Here is a 25,284-nt window from a genome sequence, read left to right as displayed (position 1 = left end):
ATCTTCTGTCTGCTGGTTCATTCCCCACATGGCCAAGATGACTGAGGCAGGGCCAAGCTGAAGCCAGGAGCCCTAAACTCCATCCGGGTCTCCTACATGGGTGGCAGGAGCCCAAGTCCTCAGGCTAACTTGCACTGCTTTCCCAGGCATGTTAACAGGGAATTGGATTGGAAGTGGAGCAGCAGGGACTTGAACCAGCCCTCTGACATGGAATGTCAGGTGTTGCAGGTGGCGGCTTCACCTGCTGTGCCACCACGCCCGCCCCACCCTATGAGTTTGAAAAGCCTAACCCTAAGTGGCAGGCACTTCAGACCTTAGTCCTGTCTACACATGAGAGGTAGTGGGCCTGGTGGACCCTGCACATCCGTGTTTGTGAAAAGCTCTCCGGGCGATTGTGCCGCGCAGCCTGGCCGGGGTCTGGAGGTCACAGAACACGGCCATGGGCCTTCCCCCGTCTCCTGGCCTCATCCTGCAAGAAGGAATTGCTGCTACAAGCCAAGGCTGGTCGCTGTTTGCTTTCCTACTGTAGCTTTTTTTTTTTTTTTTGTTAATGTGACTTTTATTTATCCGAGAAAGAATAATTTCTTTAGCGTCTTTATCCTGGACTGCTCTTACGTGTTGTACTTAGATCATGTAAACAGCGGGGGGAAGGAGTTGGCCCCGGTGGGGGTGGGGGTGGGGCACACAGCGCCTGTATCCTGGGCTCCGCGACGAGTGACCTAGAAGTGCGTTTTGTGAATCGGCAATCTGCGCTGCTCCCACAGCAGCACGTTCCAAACGTGAAGCACCTCTGCAGCCTGCCCACCACGTGTCGGGAAGCCTCCCGAGCTGCGACTCCCCTCCCGCCCCCACCCTTGCGCATGACACGGCTGTGTGCCCCTTCTCCTAAAAGGGTGCCCGTCTGTGCCTAGGCCACACAGAGCTGTGGCCCGTGCTGTCGTCTGCCATGCATATCATGCGTGTGACTGTGCGATGCGCAGCTGGCTCTGGAGTCTGACTTGGCCCTGCCTCCTTGTGGGGAGTGGGCCTCGCTCTGCAGCCCACCTGCCAGAGCACCTTCGGTAACAGAGGGTGTGGCGAAGGAAAGCCCAGGCGGTGCCCAGCAACCATCTCACCTCGTACAGAGAAGAGTGCCTGTGTGCGTGTGCGCCCATGTGTATGTGGGGTCGTGGGTGTGTGCATGGGTGCCTATGCCCGTGTGCATATGGGTATGTGCGGGAGCGTGGGTGCGTGCACAATCCCGGGCGTGGGTGTGTGTGCGTGGGTGTGTGTGTGTGTTGAATACATTTAGGCAGAAAACAGGCTGGTGAGAGGTGTAGAACTTGGTTAACATTTCTAGGCAAACATGAAATTTTTCCAAAAAGTTAATTTCTGGATGCTGATCCCCGCTGCCCCTCTCTGCAAATAATCAACATTGGTCTGCACCTGACTAGCAGCACAGAGCCTGCTCAGCCCCGAGTTCTCCCATTTTAGGCAACCGTTTCAGGCCTGTGAGGCGTGTGCTTTCTGTGAGCTTGCCTGGGCGATCATGATGAAAATGACAAGGATCATAGTAACAGGTGATGTGTGTGAGCCTTCGCAGAGTGCCAGGCGCTGTGCTCAGGGCTTTGCTGCCTTGTCCCCTTTAGTCCCCACAAGCAAGCAGGTGGAGGATTACCCCTATTGTCTAGATGAGGAGGTGGAGGTTCAGAGAGGTCACAGCTGGTGCTTGGCAGGGTCAGGTCTGGAGCAGGACGGTGCGCCTCTGCGTGTTGACTCACCTAGCTGTGCTGTGTATGAGTGTAGAGGGCCAGCACCATCCTGCCCACCCTTATCATGGGGCCAGGTGCTGCCCAGGAGGGATGCTTTGCAATGCTGCAGAGAGCTGACCTCTTTTAGCCAAGGAACTCTTTAAGGCAGGCTGGTCGTGGACAGCCAGCTCCTGCAACCCTGGGAGCAAGATGATAGACAGGACTGTGGGGCTGCGAGGGCCTGGTCCCTGCATGTGTAAGAATGCTTGCGGCTGTCAGCTGGCCCTGCCCTTCACCTGTCCCAGTGTTTGTACCCAGAGTACCAACCAGAGAGGCACACCACTTGGTGGACAACTTACTTTCTTCCTCTTTTTTAAAACTTCTGTGTATTTATTTGAAAGGCAGGGGTCGGGAGAGGAGATTCCATCTGCTGGTTCATTTTCTTTCTTTTTTTTTTAAAATTAATTAATTAATTAATTAATTAATTTTTGACAGGCAGAGTTGACAGTGAGAGAGACAGACAGAGAGAAAGGTCTTCCTTTGCCATTGGTTCACCCCTCAATGGCCGCCACGGCCGGCACACCACACTGATCCGAAGCCAGGAGCCAGGTGCTTCCCCTGGTCTCCCATGCGGGTGCAGGGCCCCACCACTTGGGCCATCCTCCACTGCACTCCCGGGCCACAGCAGAGAGCTGGCCTGGAAGAGGAGTGACCAGGACAGAATCTGGTGCCCCGACTGGGACTAGAACCCGCAGAGCCGGCGCTGCAGGCGGAGGATTAGCCTATTGAGCCGCGGCGCCGGCCTGGTTCATTTTCTAAATGGCTGCAAAGCTGGGGCTAGGCCAGGCTGAAGCCTGGAGCCAGTATCTCCATCCTAGTCTCCCATGTGGGTGGCAAGAGCCCAAGTACTTGGACCATCACTGGACCATTATTTGTTGCTCCCTGGCCTCATCAGCAGGGAGCTGGATCAGAAGTGGAACATCTGGAGCTCACACTTGAGTGGTGCGATGCCAGTGTGGCAAGTGGCAGCTTACTGCATTACTCCACAGTGCCTGCTGCACCATCATCCCCCCCATCCAGTGCTTCCCCAGCCACATTAGCAGGGAGCTGGATTGGAAGTGGAGCGGTGGGGACTCGAACCTGCTGTGCCACAGCACCGCCCCCTGCATTACTATTTTCATCAAGTAAGCTGAATCAAACCGGCTGGTAAACACTACTTTGACTAGGGCAGCATCAGCAATCGTTGCATCCAGCTGTGTTAGTTCTGGCCTGCCTCAGGGCCTTTGCATTTGCTCTCCTTTCTTTCTGAAACTTGTTTCCTTCCAGCACTTTGTTGGCCAACACCTGATCCTTAATATCACAGGTCAAATAGCCCCTCCTCCAGGAAGACTTCCTTGGTCACCCTTGCTTAAAACAAGCCCAGCCCCATTTCCTCTATGGTATCACGTTATCCTGTTTTCTCACAGAAGTTACCGTCGCCTGTAACCTTCTTGTTTATGTGTCTGCCGACGCTTTCTGTCTGCTTTCCATAGATGGTCAGCACAAAGAGGGCAGGGGGATGTGTTCTCTTTTGTTCACTGTTACGTGCCAGTGCCCAGAACAGTTTCTGGAACAGAAGAGGTGCACTGTACATACGTGGTGAGTGAGTGATTGAGTGAGTGGAGGCGTGCGTTTCACGATCACACTCTCCCGTGTGGGAGGTGCTTTATTATCATCCCAGCTTATGGATGTGCAAACTGAGGCTCAGAGAGGCTGTCGGTGGCAACTGAAGTTACACCAGGTCCACCTGTTTCCGGAGTTCGCGCTTCCTTCTGCCTGCCCGCCTGCCTTGTGGCTCTAGTGCCATTAGAAGCTGCTCCAGTTGCGGAATGCTGGCAGGGCCGTGGTCTCCACTGCAGCATCTGATGGCCTTCGGTGGCATCTCGGGCCCACCTGCCAGCCGTCTTGACCCCGGTTTTCCTCTGCCTAGGTCTGTCGTGTCGAGTCTGGACTCCCCTGCCAAGACTAGCTCGATGGAAAAGAAACTTCTCATCAAAAGCAAAGAGCTGCAGGACTCTCAGGACAAGTGTCACAAGGTATTTATTGCCTCAGCCGGCCTCCCTCCTTGCTCCAGGATCCTCCCGTCCATCTATGCCAAGGGAGCCGCCCGGGGCTGCAGCTGGCACTGAGCCACCTGATCCGTAGAGAGCGAGGCGCTCCCTGCCTCGCCGAAGTCGCGCCTCCAGCAGCTCCGAGGGAGATGCACTTGGGCCTTGACGTTGCTGTAAATCCTTTAAATCTTAACCTGAGGAGGGCCTGGATTTAACGCGGCCCCGTTTCTCAGCGTGAGCCAGCCAGATGTGTGCTCCTTCCGGCAGGTGGCTGGGCCCTCTTCTGTGGCTGAGACGCACCCCATCTGCACTGAGTGATGCGAAGTCTGTCTTCGTAGTCTCTTAGCACTCCTGCACTGTCACTGCGGCCACTGTGTTGGTTATGCTCAGCGCCTCCTGACGCTCACTGCTCCTGCTGCAGGCAGCTCTTTGGAGACTGATAGCAGTCACTGCTTGCCTGGGACTCCTAAGAGGGCAGACGCACCAATAACTCCTTGCCCTGTCCTGGATTTGTCCTCTAGATCTTTGCAAGGAGATGGGGGGGAACCAAGATGGATTTGGGATAAAGTTAAAGTGACGTCTGCAAAACCAAAATCCACACCAAACCAAACCAAAACACACACACAGGTGACAAAAGATGATTGTGACTTCCTTGCTAACTGGGTTAGAGAAGTGATCGAGTGTGAAGCGAGACTTGGATGAGAGGAGTGACTTAGCACTCGGTGACTGTCCTTACGAAGAACTGCGCGCTCCTGGGCGAAGAAGCAATGGTATTGCACACATCCCAGCTTCTGGCAACTTAGCGATAGCCCGGGCCACCACGTGGCTTCGGAGGCTGCTACTTGCGATTTGATTGCTCCCGGCGAGCCTCCGCGGGCCCTTTTAACCTGTCGATGTGTTTGTTGCAGATGGAGCAGGAAATGACCCGGTTACATCGGAGAGTGTCAGAGGTGGAGGCTGTGCTTAGTCAGAAGGAGGTGGAGCTGAAGGCCTCTGAGACTCAGAGATCCCTCCTGGAGCAGGACCTTGCTACCTACATCACAGAATGCAGTGTGAGCCTCCCCCGAAGCCCCCTTCCCTTGGAGGTGGCACTTCCTGTTGTGTGTGTCTCATCCTGTTCCATGACGGCTCCATGAGGCACATCACAGCCGACGGCAGAGCGTAGAGAGAGGAAGCGTAGGGAAGCAAGACCCGTGGCTCGCGGAGCAGCGAGAGCCAGGCACCAGGTCCCGGGACGTGAGGCCGAGCCGTTCCCAGCAGGAAGCCCGGGCAGAGCGCAGGCCGTGTAGAGCCTGAGATGGGAGTCAGTGGCCGTGGCAGCAAGTGGCCCCGGTCACCACGCCTCCCATCCCAGCCTCCCTGCACTACACCATGTGCACCGCGATCAGCCTTAGGATCCACACTGCCAGACACACGCAAGAAAACCTACTTCTAATGACTTTTCCAGCCCCTAGAAGCAGTGCAGGGACACGAAGGCCCTCTGTCATTATTTACCATGTGATTTTGTTTTTCCTTTGCTCACAAGAGTAGACTGTCTTCTCCATTGTCTCGTTAACTTCTCCATTCAGGTGTTTTCCTAATGTGCCCAGTTAAACAGTCTCAAGAAGTTGAATCACACGTTTTCCAAGTTTTTTTTTTTTGTTGTTGTTGTTTTTTCACAAGGGAGAGGAAATCTATAGAACGTGGCTGATTAAGAATAACTGCTATGTTTCCCTTGCAGACTTGGCTGCCTGGCAGTGGTGGGTGAAGCTATTCAGCTCTGTATCTCAGATACATATTTCAGTCCCGTGGAAGCGTTGAGGGAAGCTGACGGATGAAAAGTGTCCAGGAAAAATAAGCCGGGGGGTGGGGGTGGGAATAGATGACTTGGAGTCCTCCATGACAACTGGGCTGGATGAAGTCATAGCTGCTTCGTAAGAGGCGAGGCGTCTTAGGCTCGCGAGCCCTCAGATCGCTGATACTGCGAGAAAAGGCTGTCGAAGCCATCCCGGCTGGTTGTAACAGCTGAGGGATCTTGTTGGTGTTCAGTCCTGAGCGTTCAAGTAAGTATCTGCTAGGACACCGCTAGGGCAGGTGGTAGGAGGCAGGCAGGCGCAGGTTCAGGCTGGGTCCCTTCAGGCACGTGATGTTTCTTGAACCAAAAGCTTTTACAGGACGGAAGCTGGAATTGGCACCCACCGGGGAGCTATCAACTTTGACCCATCCCCCGAGACCCTGCTGGTGTGTGCGGAGCAGCTCACAGCCCTCTCGCTGTCTTTCTCTCTCTCGCTCTCTCTTAATGAACCTTTTCAAACAGAGCAGGCTCCACAGGGCATCCCTGTTAACATTTCTGCTTTCCGCAGAGCTTAAAGCGAAGTTTGGAGCAAGCGCGGATGGAGGTGTCCCAGGAGGATGACAAAGCACTGCAGCTTCTCCATGATATCAGGGAGCAGAGCCGGAAGCTCCAGGAGATCAAAGAGCAGGTATGGCCGCCGTTCCCCGGCCAGCTCAGACCGCGCGTCTCCGGAGAGACACGGGGGTGGGGGCAGCAAGGTATGTAGGTCATTCAGAAACTTCAGATGCCCTGTGATTTACATAAGTCGTGCTGTACTTGTTCCAGCTGCCTGTGAAGTCTGCACCCCATAACGTCTGATCCTCGTAAGAAAGATGTTGGCTTAGAGCAAGAGCAGGCAAACTGCAGCTGCCCGTGTGACAGATCTGGCCCACAGCTACAGATGCCCTTAAAATTGTTTAAGAGATGGATCCATCGATTGATGGATCCTATCTACTGGTTCACTCCCCACACTCCATGGTTGCCCTTCAGCTGGGACCGAAGCTGGGAGCTGGGAGCGTAGTGCAGGTCTCCCACGTGGGTGGCAGGGACCCAAGCCCGTGGGCCAGCACTGATGCCTCCCAGGGCCTGCACTCACAGGAAGCTGGCTTCAAGAGCCAGAGCCCGGCATCGACCCATGTGCTCCCGTGTGGGACCACGGGTGTCTGAACCACTAGGACTAATGCCTGCCCACCAGGGGTGGGTTTTTCATTTATAGATGATTGAGAGAAAAATTATCAAAAGACAAATAGTATTTTGTGATATGTGGAAGCTCTGTGAAATTGACATTTTAACATCTACCTCTCAGTTCTATGGGAACATGGCCACAGCGGCTTCCTGCCACAGAGCCAGGGCGAATGGTTCCTGCAGAGACTGGCAAGTCTGCGGAACTGGAGCCACTTGCTGCCAAACCTGCTACTGAAGGTTAACAGAGAAAATGCTTTTATGGCTTTTCTGGGGGGAAGCCAAGGCAATTCAGAATTTTACTTTTTTTTTTTTTTTTTTAAGATTTATTGTATTTATTTCAAAGAGTTAGACAGCTAGAGACTTAGAGGGGTCGTCCATCTGCTGGTTCACTCCCCAGATGGCCTCAGTGGCTGGAGCTGAGCCAGTCTGAAGCCAGGAGCTTCTGCCAGGTCTCCCACCTTGGTGCAGGAGCCCAAGGACTTGGGTCATCCTCCGCTGCTTTCCCAGGCACATTAGCAGGGAGATGGATCAGAAGTGGAAAAGCCGGGCTTGAACTGGCATGCCCATATGGGGTGCTGGGACTTTAACTTGCTGCACCACAGTGCTAGCCCCCAGAGTTTCAGCTCTGTACAGAAACATTCTAGAAGGAAAGTTCGTTGTTCAGGCCAAGTCCGAAGCAACATGGCATATCCGAGTGCAGAAAACTGGTTCCCTGTGGGTCCAGAAAAGAGAACGGGGACCTTTAAAAAGCCCACTCTACCCCCCCAACCCCCATTCTAAATGAGTCTTTTTTTTGTAGATGGCTCATTTTTATATTGCCTCATTGTTTCCTTTTTAGCATGGATTTTTCTGTCTTTTGAAGAAACTGTAAATAGAAACTTTAATGAAGCGATGGCAATGAGTAATTGGGGAGCTGAATGATCAGCTGCCAGGCAACTCTCATTCACTTCAAAAAACCTAATGGAAACACTGCTGGAAATGAACATTTTTGTCTCCGAGTAACACAAACTTGGCCATCTGGGTGGTGCTAATGTAAGAAACTCTTGCAAATAACTCCATCCTTGACTTACTCTTCAAAGTACGAGTTGCCGCCTTTGGGATTTTGTTGGCAAAATAAACGTATCGCCTTAATATTTTAAAGTGATGGGTTAATGTCCTCTCAAGAAACGTTATAAAGAGATGTGCATTGGACACTTGGCAAGTGGATCCCTGCGTGTGTGCACGGCACAGCACTATCCCTAGAGATCTGGAAGGGCACGTGCTCTTCGAATCTGCTCACAGGTGACTCCTGCTCCTTTTATCGACACCCGTTTTTCATCCTAGAAGTTACACGAGGGAGGGTTCTTTTTTTTTTTTTTTAAACCCTCCCACGGGTTCAATGTGTTTGGAAATTTACTTTTGGTGACTTCCCGGGGAAATGAAAGCTGTCTTTGGCCACCAGAGGGAGCAGCTGGGGTCCCATAGAAACCGAATCCCATAGAAACTGAAATGATCAGGGCATTTTGCAGAGGTCCACGCTGATGGTTGGGTTCAAAGTGGTGTCTTCTATGGTTCATCTCCCAGCTGGCAAGCATGTGGCGTTTCAGATTTAAGGACCACCAGAAGTTCCGCTTAGGGGGCAAAGAAAGCTTCTTGGATTTTATTTCTTAAATGAGAAGGATCTATTCAGGGGCCCTGTGGGAGTCTCGGGGAGCGCAGGGGATCTGCAGACCTGGACAGAGTGTTAATGCTCGCAGCGCACCGATTCCACCCAGCTCTGGGACTTCTTCCCTGCTCTTCTCTCGAGAGCTGCCACTCAGCCACTCCCCATAGAGTCTTCGGATTTGGTTTAAAAGGACACCCGAGAGTCCTATGCGGTCGTTTGATTCCTACCCTTTTAACTGATTTTTCCTCATCCCCCCTCCTTAGGGAAGGGAAGCGAAGTGAGGGTAATGCCCAAGTTGCTGTGTCCCAGGGTTTGTGAGTGGCTAAGAGCATGTCTGTTCCCCCTCCCTCAAATTCTGAGGATCCACTTGGAATATCTGGCGTGGGTGGGACTCGGCTCTCGTCCCCAGCTCTCGCATCTGATCATGCCGCTCAGACTTGTGGGTCCCTCCATGCTGGGACAGGAAGACAGCTCTCGCTCTCCCTCTCCCTCTCCTCTGTCTCGCTCTCCTCTCTCTCTTCTCCCTCCTTCCCCCCCCCCTCTCCCTCTCTCTCTGACCTGAATTCAGGAAAGAAAAGAGAGTCTGAGGGTACAACTTGCCGCAGCTCCTCCTCGTCTGCACAGCTTGGTGTCTGTGCCTGTGGGCAGGGCTGGTTTTTCCATTAGGCACAGTGGGCACAGGGGCCGTTAGACTCTTAGGGTCCCTTAAAATGTTTCCATTTTTTTTAATTAAAAAAGATTGAGCTTTTAGGCCAAAAAGTCACTTTTTATAGATAATATAAACATTTTTGCATTTATATTAATATATCATCACATGTAATTTGTTTTAAAAGATGTATTTATTTGAAAGGCAGAGTTACAGAGACAGAGGGAGAGATCTTCCATCCAGGTCTCCCCTCATCTGGGTCTCCCACGTGGGTCCAGGGGCCTAAGCACTTGGGCCATCTTCTGCTGTCTTCCCAGGCGCATTAGCAGGGCACTGGATTGGACGTGGAGCAGCCAGGTCATGACCCGGCGCCCATACAGGATGCTGGCTTCTTGGATAGCGGCTTCTCCCGCTGCGCCACAGTGTCATTTTCACAGAGGAAGGGGTCACGGAAGGCTCAGTTCCAAGAGCCATGAAAGTCACAATGGGGCCCTGGCTGAGTGAGGGGCCAGGACAGCGCCAGGCAGAGGGCGTCCTGTCTCCCCGTGGCTCTCACTCCCCCCGTGCGTTCCCACGACTGGGAGCTGGTTGTGAGATCTCTGTATCCTCTGCCTTCCCCTGCTTAGTGGCTACCAACCAGGGGAACCTGTGTGTCTCACCCTCCCCAGGGCTGGTCTTTGGGCAGGAGGGAGAGAAACGAGACCCTGCTCCAAGTCAGCCCCCTTCCCCCCGACCCCAGGGCCAAACTTTCTGCTAACACAGGGAGAGGTGTGGAAAACCGGTTTTTGTTAAGAGCCTTGCTTCCCCTTCAGTGTGGGCCGGGAGGATCTGCTTTTGCAGTGGAGTGAGAGGTCACCTTTGTACCCCGTCAGTAAATTACAATTTGTTGATTAAAAATTATGCTGGCATAATTATTTCCTGGGAGAACAGGTCTCAGAGATGTTACCGTATGCTGTTCACGTCAAAGACATCTCCACCCAGTCCCTTGTTCTTCTAATTGTCTCCCCACCCTACCCCACCCTACCCCACCCCGGGCGCCTTGGGTTAGAGACATGCTTATTCACAATTCTTACACTTAGCCCTGATCTTGCCGCAAAGAACATCTTCACACCTTGTCCAAAAAGCTCCCCAAACCATTGCCCGTTTCTTGTGGCAAATCCAGTCATGAATAGCCACAACCCAACTGTTCTGTTTTGCTTTTAAAAAGTTCCCTTTGGGAAAGAAGGGGCTGGCTTGGCTCACCGTCCAGGGTCGCGCGAGGGGACAAGTTTGCTCTTTCCCTGGCGCTTTTCTCACATTTGTCCAGAGCCAGAGTTTGGTGAGTCCTCCAGATTTCAGGGTGACTTGCAACGTTAAGTTCATCCTTCAGTTTTGGGCCCAGAAAAATTAATGGTGAGAAACTGACAATGATGATTTTCACCTTCCGGAATGCCTTCTACTGAGACTCCAATTACCCCCTTGCGCCGTCTGAAAGGTTAATTTTAAAAACTAGAACCATGTCTAATTGCCTTAGAGGCTCTTGACTTCCGAAGGACAAATCCGTAGAAGTGGCCACCCTTGGAGGAAACCCCCAGGAAGCAGTTTCTCTGCCAAGGGAACAGAATCCCTTTCGGCTGTCTTGTGTCGAAGTCTTAAGGCTCTGTGCATATTATGTGGTATCATTTGCTCAGAAGATTTTTAAAAATATTTTTAATTATAGTTTCTACTTTTTTCTGAAAAATTTTTTTTTTTTACTTGAAAGAAAGAGCAAGAGTGAGAGATGTCTTCTATTCATTCACTGGTTCACTTCCCAAATGCTTGCAACAGTCAGGGCTTGAAGCCAGGAACCCAGAACGCCATCAGGTTCTCCCACGTGGGTGGCAGGAACCCAGTTATTAGGCCGTGATCCACTGGCTCCCGGGAAGCATTAGCAGAAAGCTGGATCAGAAGCAGAGGAGCCGGGACTCAAGCAGCATTCTGTTGAGGGCTGCAGGTGTCCTGCTACATGCAACACCCACTTCCAGGGTGTCTCATTATAGCACATGTGTTCCCTGTGGTTTCCTTATGATCCACGTTCTACATTCCGTTTCGAGACTGGCTGTTCTTTTCTCCTTCTTTCCCCAACACCACCCTCTTTGCGTACTTGGTGTCTCTTTCTGGGTCCATCTTTTTTTTTTTTTTTTTCTGGTGAAATATTTGTTTTATTGATTTGAAAGGCTTGCATGTATGCACACACACACACACACACACACACCCTACCTGCTGGTTCATTTTCAAAGTCCTACAACATCCAGGGCTGGGTGAGGAGTACCGCTGGGGAGAGGGTGTCCTACAGGGTTGGCATGAAGCCAACTACTTGAGTCATCCACTCCTGCCTCCCAGGGTGCGCATTAGCTGGAAGCTGGAATTGGAAGTGGACATGAGACTTGACCCCAGGGACTCGGATATGGGAGGCAGATGTCCCAGGCAGCATCTTAATTGTTGCATCAAACGCCCGTCCCGTGGCTCCATCTTTTCTACTCCACGTCTCCCGGGGCTTCTAGATCTGTTCTTTGCCAATCTCTCCTCCAAGTGCGCCTTCCCATGGTGGCCGGTGTTCTTCCCTCTCCACTGCCTCTTCTGTTGGGAAGTCTAAGTTCCCCTTTATTCCACTGCCCGTGCTTTAGGAGTACCAGGCTCAGGTGGAGGAGATGAGGTTGATGATGAATCAGTTGGAAGAGGACCTCGTGTCTGCGAGACGACGCAGTGACCTCTACGAATCCGAGCTGAGAGAGTCTCGGCTCGCCGCCGAGGAGTTCAAGCGGAAAGCGACAGAGTGCCAGCACAAACTGATGAAGGTAGTCTACCCCCAGGAGGGCGCCTGTGGGTGCAGCGATGGGTGAGCTTAGCAGGAGCACAGGTCGGAGAGATTATGGGGCACCTTGGGAAGCGCATGGTCGTTATGTGTGGAAGATAAGGTTCTTATCATTTATGATTATTATTTTGATTCCAGAGAGCAGGAAAGTATACCAGGTAGAGTTGTCTATAGACTTTTAGGTTGTTAGTTTTTCCCAGTATGTCGTATCCTTTTCAACTGACTATTTGTACATATTTATGTACGTACTATGGTAATTCAATGTTCGTATTCAGTGTGTGAAGATCCTACCAAGTTAGTTAGCGTTTCCATCCCTTTAAACATTTAACAAAGGTTTTGGGATGAGCATGTTTAATAACAACGGAGCATGTTTATGGGGTGCAGTGCAACATTTCAATACCTGTGTGCAGCGCGTGCTGATCAAATCAGGGACATTCACGTTTCCTCTGTTTGTCATTACCTTGTAATTGGAGCCTTCCAGCTCCTCTCTTTTATTCCGAGAAAAGTATGAAATGCTGTTGTGAACTACAGTCACCCGCCATGTTATTTGACACTAGGAACAGAATCCTTCCATCTACCTCTGGTTTGGTGCCTGTATCCAGCTCCCTGTAACCCTCTGCTGTTACCTTTTCCTTCCTTACAGGCTAAGGATCAAGGGAAGCCTGAAGTGGGTGAATATTCCAAACTGGAGAAGGTACATTTTCCATGATTGGCTTTGCCGCTGTGGGTGCTTTTTTTTTTAAGTATTGCTATCAGTGGCCAGTCATTGATTAAGAATATGCTTGCAACGCCTTGAGAAGTGTCTTCCAGGCTTATTTTGAGGGTCCACCTCTGGGTGAGCACATTGACCGTTAGCTGTGGTTCTAAAAGAGCTAGATGCCATGTTTTGTCCTGCCTGCCCATGATCATCCATAAACACAGCTGCTTAATAACACAGGGAGATTCTGATGGAGGGGTGGGGCGACTTGGACTCTCTGTTTGCCATTTCTGTGTTGCTGGTCTTAGAGAAATAGCATGGAGACTTGCACTGCACTGAGATAGCCCCGTCTCCCGTGAAAGGCCATCATTCCTCTTCTCATCCTCTCCTTGAGTAGGTTCTGGAAAAGAACACAGGGAGACCCCAGTAAAACCTCAAGAACGTAGGACTGCACTCAGTGTAGCAAGACTTTAATGCTGATTTGCCTTTTGCCTTATTTCCTGGGATTTTACAGATCAATGCTGAACAGCAGCTCAAAATTCAGGAACTCCAAGAGAAGCTGGAGAAGGTAAGCCCGAGGGGGCGTTTCGCGAGCTCCATCCCCATTCCCAGATTCTTTGCCTGGTCCTAGAGCACTAGTGACAAAAGACACAGAATTACTCATCCAGTGCCAAGGGAAAGGAAGGGGGAGTGAGCCATTACCTGAAAATATCAGAGTTCTGAATATGCTTTCTCCTTTTGAGATGTGTCAGCAGTGTTTATTTTTAAAAACTCTCAAGTAAAAGTTCTAATTATACTACACTAGAACCCAAGAGGCTGGTTTCTCTCGCCTTGTGGGGCCAGGCTCCCTGAGTGGCACGTTTAGAAGAGAGGCGTGGGCCATCCACCACCCATGCTGTGTCCATCAGTAGTGGATGCTTGGAGGTTCTGTGGTGTTGTCAAGTGCAGGGGGAGGAGGAGGGCTGAGTTCACAGCATTCTGCAAAGTTTGTGCTAGGACCCTCCTGGCATTTTTAATTAAAAAAAATTATTCTCCCCCCTTCATTGACAAATAAAATTGTCAATTGATTGACAAATACAATATATATTTCCAGTATACACTGTGATGCATTGATATATATGTGTGTATATGTACATATATATGCACTGGTACACTATGGAATGATTAATCAAGCTGATTATTAGCACGTTGGTCACCTCATGTGCTCAACCATTGGTGTGGGTGTGGTGAGAATACTACAGATCTGATCTCGCAGTTTTCAAGTTGTCCCTTCAGTTGGACCTGGGAAATGCTTAACGACAGGGCTGGAATGAGTGTGGTTATGGGATGTGTCTTATCAAGCGTGTCTATGAATGGTTTAATGTGAGGATACTACAGAAAGCTCATAGGAACAGACATGAAAAGTTGAGTTTAATTTGATGCAGACAACTTTGGAAATCCACGCATAAGTTTTTTCTTTCTTTCATTCCTTTTGTTTAAAACCAGACCTATAAGAAAGAAAGACACAGAGAAAGAGACTGAGAGGTCTTCCATCTGCTGGCTCACTCCTGAAGTGGTCCAATAGCCAGGGCTGGGCCAGGCTAAAGCCAGGAGCTTCTTCCGGGTCTCCCACGTGGATGCAGGGGCCCAAGCACTTGGGTCATCTTCCACTGCTTTCCCAGGCCATAGCAGTGAGCTGGATTGGAAGTGGAGCAGCTGGGACTCACCTTGAGCCCATATGTGATGCTGGCGACACAGGCAGCGGCCCCATGCATAGTTTTTCATAATCCATATTTCCATGAAGACCCCTTATAGAATCTCTTCTCATTTTTTTCTTCCTTTTTTTTTTTTTTAATTGTGCTAAAAGCCGGGCAATGTTAATTACCCTCTTAGCCCTATTTGCTCGTGTAGTTCAGTGGTGCTGAGTACATTTGCACTGCTGGGGAATGGATGCCTGGAACGTTCCACATTGTGACAGTGAAACTCAGTACCCAGCAAACACCAGTCCCTCCCTGCTCTCGCTCTCGCCCCAGCTCTGGTAGCTCCCTTTCTACTTTCTGCTTGTATGGTGTTGACTGTTTAGATAGCACCCAGGAGGGCAGTCACGTAGTATTCACCTTCTGTGACTGGCTTCCTTAACCCGACATGCTGTCCTGAAGTTCCATTCATGTAGCACCTGTATTGGAATCGCCTTCCTTTTCGAAACTGAATCGCGTGGCATTGTATGGATCACCCTCATTTCTTTACCCCTCCCTGTCCCCTCCTTTTAAAACATTTATTTTCATTTATTTGAAAGGCAGAGAGAGAGAGAGAGGTAGAGGTGGAGACTTCCCATCTGCTGATTCATCCCCCAAATGCCTGAAGCAGCCAGGGCCTGGGCCATACTGGAGCCAGGGGCCAGGAGCTGCATCCCGGTCTCCCACGTGGGCGACAGGAACTCATCAACTTGAGGCATGACCTGTGGTCTCCCCCAGCCTGCATTAACAGGAAGCTGGAACTGGAAGCAGGTTGGGTCTTGAACCCAGACATTCTGAGGGCAGTATATAAAACATAGTGTCACTGTAGGATGTATCACTATTGTGGCATTTATATTGTTTCAGTTTTTAAGTTAATTAAGCTTAAGCTTAAAAATTAGTGTGTTGAAATAACCTAAATTTAACTTCGCTAAATTAACAATGAAATTTTAAACACTGATTTTCAGCCACATTGCAAGGACTGAGTGGCCGCGTGTGGCTGGTGCTCTCACGTGGGACAATGCAGGTCTCGGACTTCTCTTGTAGTTCTCATTCATTCTTTTGAGAAGTTAGCATCAAAGCCAGTGAGTGTGAGTCCTCCGTCTCAGAACTCAGATCTTCGCCGAAGTGCCGCGAGAGCTGCAGTGAAGACGCGAACAGAAATTTGCAAATACAAAACTCGCTTTAAGAGGCTCAGCTGTTTTTTTTTAGAAAGACATGGATTTGTGAATGATCACAACACCCTGTTGTGTACTTTGAAAGGTATTTGTTTGCAAAAAGAAAAAGTTTAAATGATAGCTTTGGTCTTTTTTTTTTTTTTTTTCTTTTTTGACAGGCAGAGTGGACAGTGAGAGAGAGAGAGAGAGAAAGGTCTTCCTTTGCCGCTGGTTCACCCTCCAATGGCCGCCGCGGCTGGCGCACCGCGCTGATCCAAAGCCAGGAGCCAGGTGCTTCTCCTGGTCTCCCATGCGGGTGCAGGGCCCAAGCACTTGGGCCATCCTCCACTGCCCTCCCGGGCCACAGCAGAGCTGGCCTGGAAGAGGGGCAACTGGGACAGAATCCGGCGCCCCAACCGGGACTAGAACCCGGTGTGCCGGCGCCACAGGTTGAGGATTAGCCTAGTGAGCTGTGGCGCCGGCCATAGCTTTGGTCTTACTTTCTTGTAAATGCACCACACATTTTCCCTTGCATGACTAGCAAATGAGAGAATTAAAATAAGGAAAGTGAGCACGCAGAGGTTCCTGCAGTAGTTCCTGGGTGGCAGTCCACATAGACCTGTTCATTTGCATTTGCTGCACCGCATCCGATTGATCGAAGATGCTAATGATTGTCACGTACAACACTCTCGCCTGTACCACAGAAAGAAAAGCACACCCGCTGTGATCACAGAGTGCATGCCTAAGCCAGTGCTGCTTTGAAGGAAACGCACCCTCAGATTAGACCAGAGGCAGAGCAGAGCCAGCGCCTCCACGCTGCGCAGAGCAGGTGCTGCGTGTGAACTCAGGGTACTGCTTTTCCCACTTAGGACAGCATCACTATCTTTTTTTTTTTTAAAAGATGTATTTATTTATTTGAAAGTCAAAGTTACACAGAGAGAAGGAGAGGCAGAGAGAGAGAGGTCTTCCATCCGCTGGTTCACTCCCCAATTAGACACAATGGCTGGAGCCGCACTGATCTAAAGCCAGGAGTGAGGAGCTTCCTCTGGGTCTCCCATGCAGGTGCAGAGGCCTGAGGACTTGGGTCATCTTCTACTGCTTTCCCAGGCCACAGCAGAGAGCTGGATCAGAAGTGGAGCAGCCGAGTCTCGAACCGGTGCCCACATGGGATGCTGGCACTGCAGGTGGTGGCTTTACTCGCTACACCACAGCGCTGGCCCCGTCGTCACCATCTTTTTGAAGTGAGTAAGCTTGGGCATCATCTTGTGTTCTCGCTGTCCTTGTAGGCTGTCAAAGCCAGCACAGAGGCCACCGAGCTGCTGCAGAACATCCGGCAGGCAAAGGAGCGCGCCGAGAGGGAGCTGGAGAAGCTGCAGAACCGGGAGGACTCTTCCGAAGGCATCAGAAAGAAGCTGGTGGAAGCCGAGGTGAGCAGGGGCCCCTGGCCCACGCCTGACTGACCCTGGGCCCCGGCGTGGCCGAGCATGCCTGACCTTGAGACCACAGCTGGCCTTTGGCTGTGCCCAGGGAAAGAAACCGCGAAGCCGTCACTTGCTGATGTTTGGCCAAGCTTTTCCTTCTGAAGGTCCCTTTGAAACTCGAGAGCCTTGGAAACAGCTCCCCCGAGGCGGAAGCAGGATCTGCCATGGCAGCTTCAAGCGGAGAGCCCTCCCTCGCTGTTTGTTTCCCGCTGGCCTGCAGTCACCTGGGAGGGTCTGTTTTCTGCAGGGGACCGTGACTCCATCTCTGCGCGCCGCCTTCTCCTTCCTCTGTCTTCCCTGGCCCCTGCCCACCCCCACACTGCCGATCACATTGGTTCTCAAGGCTGTCCCCGTCCATCTGCGTGTCACGACTCTCGGAGCTACACTTTTGGGCCTCCTCTCGCCTTCAAATTCTTTGTTGTTGTTGTTGTTGTTGTTAATTGTTGAAATCATTGATACAATAATTATACCAGAAATACACGAGTGCCTTTTCGTCGTCAGAACAAACAAAAAGGAAACAAAAACCTAAAGCAAAACAGAAGAAAATAGAGTAAAAAGTGACACTTGCCCCTTACTCCTCCCTGCCTCCCCCACCCCTCGGTGTTGGCCTGCAGAATGGGTGGAGCTCAGTTGATCTCACCGTCTTCCTGTTGCTGGGTCATTTGCTTTTGCCTATCATGGTCTTGGCGTGAACCTTCTGGAATATGATTCTGTGGGGCCATCCTCACCCCCTACTCCCGGCTGCTTTTTCCACTGCTCGCCTGTAACCCCAGCTGGGTGTCTGAACAGTGCATCAGATTTGGAATGGACTCGGTACCTTTTCCCCCAAGCCTGGCCTCTTTCCTCAGGGTCCCAGTCTGGTCGGGGCCACCAGCATCCGTTTGGTCACCCTAGGCGTGAAGGCTTGGCAAACTCAGCTTGTCCTGACCCTGGAGTCGCTGCTTACCCAGTCCTGTAAACACGCTTTGCTCTCTCCTGCATCCCCGGCCTGTCATTTTTGTAGCCTGTCCCGGCCCCTTTCCTCTTAGCTGAGCAAACATAGTGCTTTATTGACCTTTTGTTTCCATCCAGTCTTTCCTTCCTCCCAGCTAGCTCACACAGTGTAAGTTTCCTGGGCCCTACACACCTTGTGCGCCATCCCAAACCTACATCTGTGTATCCTACATGCACCCCAGAACCTGGTACGGGAGACTCAACCATTTGACCCATAAATGCTACCATTCCACCTGCTTGCCCAGCTGACAAATGGCTGTATGGCCATTCTGGACTCTACTGAGAACGCAAACTGGCTCCTGACCACCTCCGTGATTTTGCAAATGTGCCCGCCTCCTTGTGAAATGCCCTCCACCCTCCCTGCCTCAAAGGGCCCTACGCAGTCTCCGGAGCTCCCACCTCTGTGCCTCCTCCACTTGACCGATCCGCTAAAAGCACTCCTCCCCGCCCGCCGCCTCCCACCTCCCCGGGTGCCTGTTTGCCTCATGGTTCTTCCCCCTCTTAACCTATAACGTGTGTGTTTGTGTTTGTCTTATCTTTCCCAAGGGCAGGAACTATGCCATCTTCCTCTCTCTTTCCCGTGATGCCTAGCGGGGTGCTTTGCAGATAGTAGGTGCTTGGTAAATATTTGAATGAATGAATGCACTCTTGTAACCTACACAACTGAGTCCCTGAACCATAGCATCTTAACTTCCTCCGCCGTTGCTTTGGGTGCCTGACACTTGTCTTCCCGACTCGAACGTTTGCTTCCTGGGGACTCTGCCTCGGTGCAGGTGTTGTGCCCGTAGCAGTTACGCCATTAAAACTCTCTGATTGATTCACGATCTACAGGAACGCCGCCATTCTCTGGAGAACAAGGTTAAGAGGCTAGAGACCATGGAGCGTAGAGAAAACAGACTGAAGGATGACATCCAGACAAAATCCCAACAGATCCAGCAGATGGCTGATAAAATCCTGGTGAGCAGGAGCGGAGGTTGACGAGTTCAAAGACAACAGGTTAGAGGTTGCCAAGGGAAGGGGGTAAGGAGGAGAACTAATTGTCACAGCAGGGGAGGTGCCGCCCCGTAGGTGAGCGGAGGGAGCCACCTCGTAGGATAGCACGGATAACCGAACACTGGACATTTCAGCACTGGAAACAGACCTCTAAGTAGTATTTTTTTGCTCGGTTTGCTACTGCCTGGCATTTTTTTTAGTAGAATGTGCATCTTTCATTTTCGATCCATTTTTGTGGGTGCGTCTACCTACTTCTCTCAGCGGAGCTTTGTAGGGTCATTAACTTTGCAATTTCAAAAGCTATAGGGGTTTGGACCTTTAAGACTGAAACCTGGGTTCTTGCTTTTAGAGAAGAAAGAAATTAGTCACACAGGATTGTTTTTCTCCGAGTAGTATTTGTCATAGGTCCACCTTCACCCACTCGCTTTCTCTGCTACACTTGGTTATTGCTTGTTTCCCTCTCCCTAGTGGAGCGGGTCTTGTTTCTGGGTTTGTGATGGTCCTGACTCGGTCTTGGGCGCTGGTGACCAGGTTGGCGGCGGGGATGCCTGGGTTGCACTGGTGGACGCGCTGCAGTTTTGCCCTGCCAGGGTGGAAGGTGTTCCCTTTGAAGGGCTCTGCTTGGATCTCAGTGCAAAGCCCGAGATCTGATGTCACGTTTGAGAGACCTAGTGATGACTGGCGTCCATTCCTAAGCTGCCCCACCCCCTCACCACCCCTAGGAGAGGCTCTGAAGTAGTTGGCCCTTTCTCCCCACCATAAGGAGGGGAGGTGGTGAGCAGGCCGCTTCATCTCTCTCTCTCTTTGCATCACTTGTGGGAAATGAGTCACTGTTAACTGTGCAGACTCAGGAATGGCCAGCTTACAGGCCTAGGCAGCACTTAATACCACACCAAACCTGAGCCTTTCCAAACAGTGCATTTCTCTGCGTAGATTTGTAAATATATGGAAGTTCTTGAACAAACGGAGAAAAGAGGAATCAGTTAAGTTGTTTTGCTTTGACACCCAGTCTTCATGTATATGTCTGCACAGAAAGACAAATGTGACTGTTAGTCTACTCTATCTGTTCTCTTGTTCCGTCATCAAAGTTTCTCTTGGCTATTGTCAAGTGTGTCGATTTTATTGTAAGTAAAAATTAGATCTCACTGAGATCCCACCACCACTATCCCTTGCTTGGTACAAATGAAGTGATTAACTCTCTTGTGGTTGCAAAGTGTCTCTCTGTTTAATGGTGATGTGTTCATTCATTCATTCAACAAATATTTAATGAGCTTCTACTATGTGCCAGGCACTGTTCCAGGAGCTGGAAATATAGCAGCAAACAGCAGTATTTGCATAACCACAATGAAGGATTGATCTCCTACATATAGAAAAGAGATGTTTAAAAAATGACAACAACAACAAAAAATGCCAAACCATCCAGAAGTCAGGCTGCAGAATATCTGCTTTCCTAAGGTTCCCTTGTCACTGCAACACAGGAGGGTGGAGTTCTGTGTTCACGGGTTATGCGTTGTCAATGCCTGCTGGTATGCAGACCAGACGCCTTTATTTATCAGAACATACCTTTTGCTCAAGAGCCCCGTGCTCAGGCCACAGAGTCCTTAGGAGAAGGGCAGAGAGTGGTCCCGAACACCATTATGTAATGATGACGCTTGGAACAGATCCCAAAATGTCACCTGCTCCAGGGCAGCTTCCTTTCTGGTAAGAACTCTCAAAGGCGGGAATCGGGGCAGCGTGGCAGCAGCCGTCTGCTCTAACAGAGGAAGTCCTTGTAGGGCACCTTGTACGTGGGTCCACGTAGGCCCTTAAAGCACATTTTCATTAATTACAGTCCTGTTCACGTTCGACTTTTTTAAGATCACATCTGTTAGATTACAATAGGTTTTGTGCACCTGGCCTTTAAGCTCGACTACTTTAGTGGCCACCAAAGCAAAGCCAACGCTTGTAGTTTTTAGAATTTACCAAGCTGAATTGCTAATATTTTTTGTGCATGTGAATCTCAAAGTACTTTTTAAATCCCATTTTATGGACATATCCTCTATAGTTTCCTCATCCTTCAAAATTCTCATAATTGCTTCCACTTCAAAGAAAAATTTCATGATGGTATGAAGAGATGAAAACTTGGAGTGATGACTTTTGATCCTGGTAATTAACTAATGGGTCCAGATTCACGGGAATTAATGTAGATGCAGCTCCTTGTGCGTGTAGAGACTGTTTTAGTGAACTGAATGCTGCCTTTTAAAAGATCCGTTTATAATACTCTGGCAAATGAATTGGTATAATTTTCAAAAATGAATCACGATTTCATTTAAAAGCAGGAAACAAAGAACTGAGAGAACATTAAATCAGAGCCACTTGTGTTACTCCAAATTCTCTTCCCGTCTTTAACGTGAATGTGCATGCATTTCTACGTCACTACTATCGATGTGTTTTATGTTCAGCTCGGTTCCCGTTTGCACCGTGTCATATAGACATTATATTATGTACACATCTCTAGGTACTCCTGTGCTGTTCACACCAGTCAGTTAAAATAATCCCTCCAAAAAAGCACTACAGTCATGTCATAATGTTAGTTTTCCTTTTTAGCTAGGGTTCTTGAGCAATGCAAAATATTCATTATCATCGCAATCAATCAAAGTTATTTTCTTGCTGAAGGCCATCATAGCAGTGGAAGTGACCCGAGACTCAAGATGCTAGTCAGGAGCTTTTGTGCTGCCCTAAACTTGGAAATGTTGCTTTGTTCCACGTATTTCTCTGTGCAAAGATGAAGAGCTGGCTTTGACCTGTCATGGTGACAAACTTCTGATCCCAGGCCTCACAGCCCACCAGCTGTGTGCATATCCGTGTGTGAACACTCGGACATGGAGAACCAGGGCCAAAGAACTGTGGTGATTTCCTTCCCAAGAACCTCAGGGCTAGAAATGGAGGAGCAGCTGCCTGCTACCCGTGGTGCTGTACCAAAGTCATGTTTCCTCTGAATGTCTAGCGTCTGCTGTGATGGCCTGCCCTTTGCACACCTAACCATCTGTTTTCCTATGTGCAGGAGCTGGAGGAGAAACACCGGGAAGCCCAGGTCTCAGCGCAGCACCTGGAAGTACACCTGAAACAGAAAGAGCAGCACTACGAGGAAAAAATCAAAGTAAAGACACTTTCTGATCTCCTCTGACGCCCCCCCGAGCGTGCCCAGCCCCCCTCTGTCCCTGGGTGCTTTCAGCCACCTCCTGCTAGACTGAAGGACTTCGTGGGTAAATGCTGTCCTTCCTCCGTGGGGGGACGTTTCAAATTTGAAGTTTAAATTTGGTCATTAACTTTCTCAACTGCATCTTTATTTATTTATTTATTTATTTATTTATTTATTTATTTTTTGCCCACTGTCATTTAGGTGATAGTCATTTAGATTGAGCCATGCATTCACCAGTTTTTGCGTGAAGAATATATATATATGTATGTGTATATATATATATGTATGTATATATGTATATTTTTGGCATTTCAGACCTGAGCCTCTATTCCTGTTATTTAAAATGTACCCTTGAGAAGTGTCGTGTCCACTGGTAACAGGCTCTCTGGTTTTTTCTGAAAATGTGTTTATTTCACCCATTTTTTTTAAATGACTTATTTTGAAAGACAGAATTGCAGATAGAGAAAGGGAGAGACAGAGAAATCTTCCATCCATTGGTTCACTCCCCAAATGGCTGCAATGGCCAGGCGTGGGCCAGGCCAAAGCCAGGAGCCAGGAGCTTCTTCCAGGTTTCCCACATGGGTATAGGGGCCCAAGGACTTGGGCCATCTTCTACTGCTTTCCCAAGTGCGTTAGCAGGGAGTTGGATTAGAAGGGGAGCAGCTGGGACTCAAACTGGTGCCTACATGGGATGCCGGCACTGCAGATGGCAGCTAAGCCACAGCACTGGCCTCACAAATTCTTTCTTAGCTGTGTTTAATCTATTAGATCCATCCATTGAGTTTTTAACTTCAGTTATTGTGTTTTTTATTTCTAGGCATTTTAGTTGTTCTTTCCTGAGTTTATTAGATTATTCAAGACAGTAATTGCCTATTCTTTCCTTCATTTTCAAGTCTTTTACTTCTTTAGATGCATTAAGCATGATTGTGTTCAGATCTGTTTTTGCTCTGTTCTGTTGGTTCTTTGTTATGGTGTCTTTTTCTCTGTGTGTGCTTAGTGAGCTGTGTGTTTTCCTTGGAAAATTAATGATGGAAATTCTTTGAGGCCATGGGTACAAATGTGTGCCCATTTTGGGAGATGACCATGGGCTTTGATATCTTTCTCTTTTTGATCTTTGAAGCTATCAAAGCTGAAGCTTAAGTTCTTTCATTTCAGCAACTACCTCAGGTTAAAACAGCTTACTATCCTTACCTCTTCTTGCTTCTGTTTCCACTTAGATTTTGCTATGTGATTTCTTACTGTCTTGTCAGCTAGGTGCTTTTGAGAGAATGTTTACCATATTTTATCTATCATTTTAAATCATTTTCAGTTGAAGGGCGGGCCTGACACCTTGTCCAGTATATTATCAGAAATGGATATAGATGCCAGCCTATCAATTTTTTTTTTTTTTTTTTTGACAGGCAGAGTGGATAGCAGGAGCCAGGTGCCTCTCCTAGTCTCCCATGGGGTGCAGGGCCCAAGCACTTGGGCCATCCTCCACTGCCTTCCCGGGCCACAGCAGAGAGCTGGACTGGAAGAGGGGCAACTGGGACAGAATCCGGCGCCCTGACCGGGACTAGAACCCGGTGTGCTGGCGCCGCTAGGTGGAGGATTAGCCTATTGAGCCGCGGTGCCGGCCTCAATTTCTTTTTAAAATCACATTATCATAAATTTCTACCAAGCCTTTCATTCATTGTTATATTCTTATATTCTTTTTTTTTTTTTTTTTTTTTGGAAAGATTCATTTATTTATTTGAAAGGCAGAATGACAGAGATTCTAGTCCCTGGTTTGCTCCCCAAATGCCCACAGCAACTGGGGCTGGTCCAGGTCAAAGGCAGGAGCCTGGAACTCCATCTGGGGTGGCAGGGCCCAAGCACCTGGACCATCTTCCCCAGCTTCCCCCAGAACATTAGCAGGGAGCTGGATCAGAAGCAGAGCGGCTGGGGCTCCAGCTGGCACTCCAGTATGGGATACCTGTGTCACAAGTGCTGACTTAACCCACTGAGCCACACCATTGGCCCCCATTCTTCCACTCTTGGTAATCACAGGTTGGTCATTATATCTCAAACACTGTCACTTCCCCTTCCAATCAGACATTGAAGGAAGTTTTCAATGTCTGTGGTGATCTTAGAATCGGTTTGGTTGGAATTCTCAGAGGAGAGTGGTTCTTTACTGAGACCAAACATTCAGAGGTTCTCACAGTGTCACTGCCATCACCTCCCTGGTACCTGCTTTTCTATATTTACTTATTATTTGTTTAAATGGTAGGAGTGTGCATGCAGGTATGCTCCCCCTATCCACGGGCTCACTCTCCAGACTTTCTCAGAGCTAGATCTGAGCCAGGTCGAAGCTGTGAGCTGGGAACTCAGTCTTTCTTCCAAACCAGTGGCAGGTACTCAAGTGCTGGAGCCATCACCCGCTGCCTGCCAGGCTGTGCGTTAGCAGGAAGCTGGGGTCAGGAGCAGGGTTGGGACTGGAGCCCAGGACCTCCAGCAGGAGAAGACCCATCCCACCTTCTTTCCTTTGTCTCTTGTTGTTTTTTTTTTTTCCCATGAACGTGAAAATTATCTAGAGATGACTTCAAGGTGTTCCCATGTGACCTCCTACTTTAGTGCATTTTAAACTTTACCAATCTTTTTGGTTTGAGTACCTTCTGGCTTCCAGACTTTTATCTCTAGAATAAGCTAATTTTCAGGAAATGATGCGACTACACACACGGTAGTTCATTGGCACATTTGCATGATAAAATTAATTCTCTGAAACCCATCCTATGATTTGGGTGATTATATTGACATTCTTGTCAAAAGCCGCATTCTATCTTAAATTGATGCAGATGCCTTGCAGTGGAATCTCATTTCAAACCTGGTCCTCACTCCCCCATCTCCCCTGAACATCTTGTTGTTCATCCTTCTGCCTGTTGAGTGCTCTCCGAGCTAAGAGATGTGTGCGTTCCTGATGGCAGCTCGTCCCTCCCGGCCCCACTCTCCTCTTGCTGTTCATCACTGAGGAGGTTGAGGTCCCATTCCTGAGAGTGTATCTCATTGCGTAAGCACTTGTAAGAAAGGCACATGCCCAGTCTACATCTCCTGCGGTCTCCACCACCTTCTAGATGGAGAGAACCGTGTTTGTGGATCCCAAGGTCTGTTAG

At 49.6% G+C, this 25,284-nt stretch overlaps 1 protein-coding gene across 19 annotated transcripts in view; it reads left to right on the top strand.

The window, feature by feature from the left end:
* Positions 1-25,284, top strand: part of CIT (citron rho-interacting serine/threonine kinase) — a 182,021-nt gene that overhangs the window by 88,312 nt on the left and 68,425 nt on the right. For 16 of the 19 annotated variants that reach the window (XM_051826615.2, XM_051826613.2, XM_070065988.1 and 13 more), the window contains 9 exons: positions 3,700-3,805; positions 4,729-4,872; positions 6,163-6,282; positions 11,755-11,925; positions 12,586-12,636; positions 13,154-13,207; positions 16,795-16,935; positions 18,814-18,939; positions 22,019-22,114. In XM_051826615.2, coding sequence (XP_051682575.2) covers positions 3,700-3,805; positions 4,729-4,872; positions 6,163-6,282; positions 11,755-11,925; positions 12,586-12,636; positions 13,154-13,207; positions 16,795-16,935; positions 18,814-18,939; positions 22,019-22,114 — 1,009 coding nt within the window. The remainder of the gene's footprint in view (positions 1-3,699; positions 3,806-4,728; positions 4,873-6,162; positions 6,283-11,754; positions 11,926-12,585; positions 12,637-13,153; positions 13,208-16,794; positions 16,936-18,813; positions 18,940-22,018; positions 22,115-25,284) is intronic. The other 3 variants (XM_051826611.2, XM_051826616.2, XM_017349606.3) reach the window with 1 other exon arrangement.

This window comes from Oryctolagus cuniculus, chromosome 21 (assembly GCF_964237555.1).
Source record: "Oryctolagus cuniculus chromosome 21, mOryCun1.1, whole genome shotgun sequence".
Classification (NCBI taxonomy): domain Eukaryota; kingdom Metazoa; phylum Chordata; class Mammalia; order Lagomorpha; family Leporidae; genus Oryctolagus; species Oryctolagus cuniculus.
Note: the sequence above shows the minus strand (reverse complement) of the source record. Positions and strands in the feature narration are given on the sequence as shown.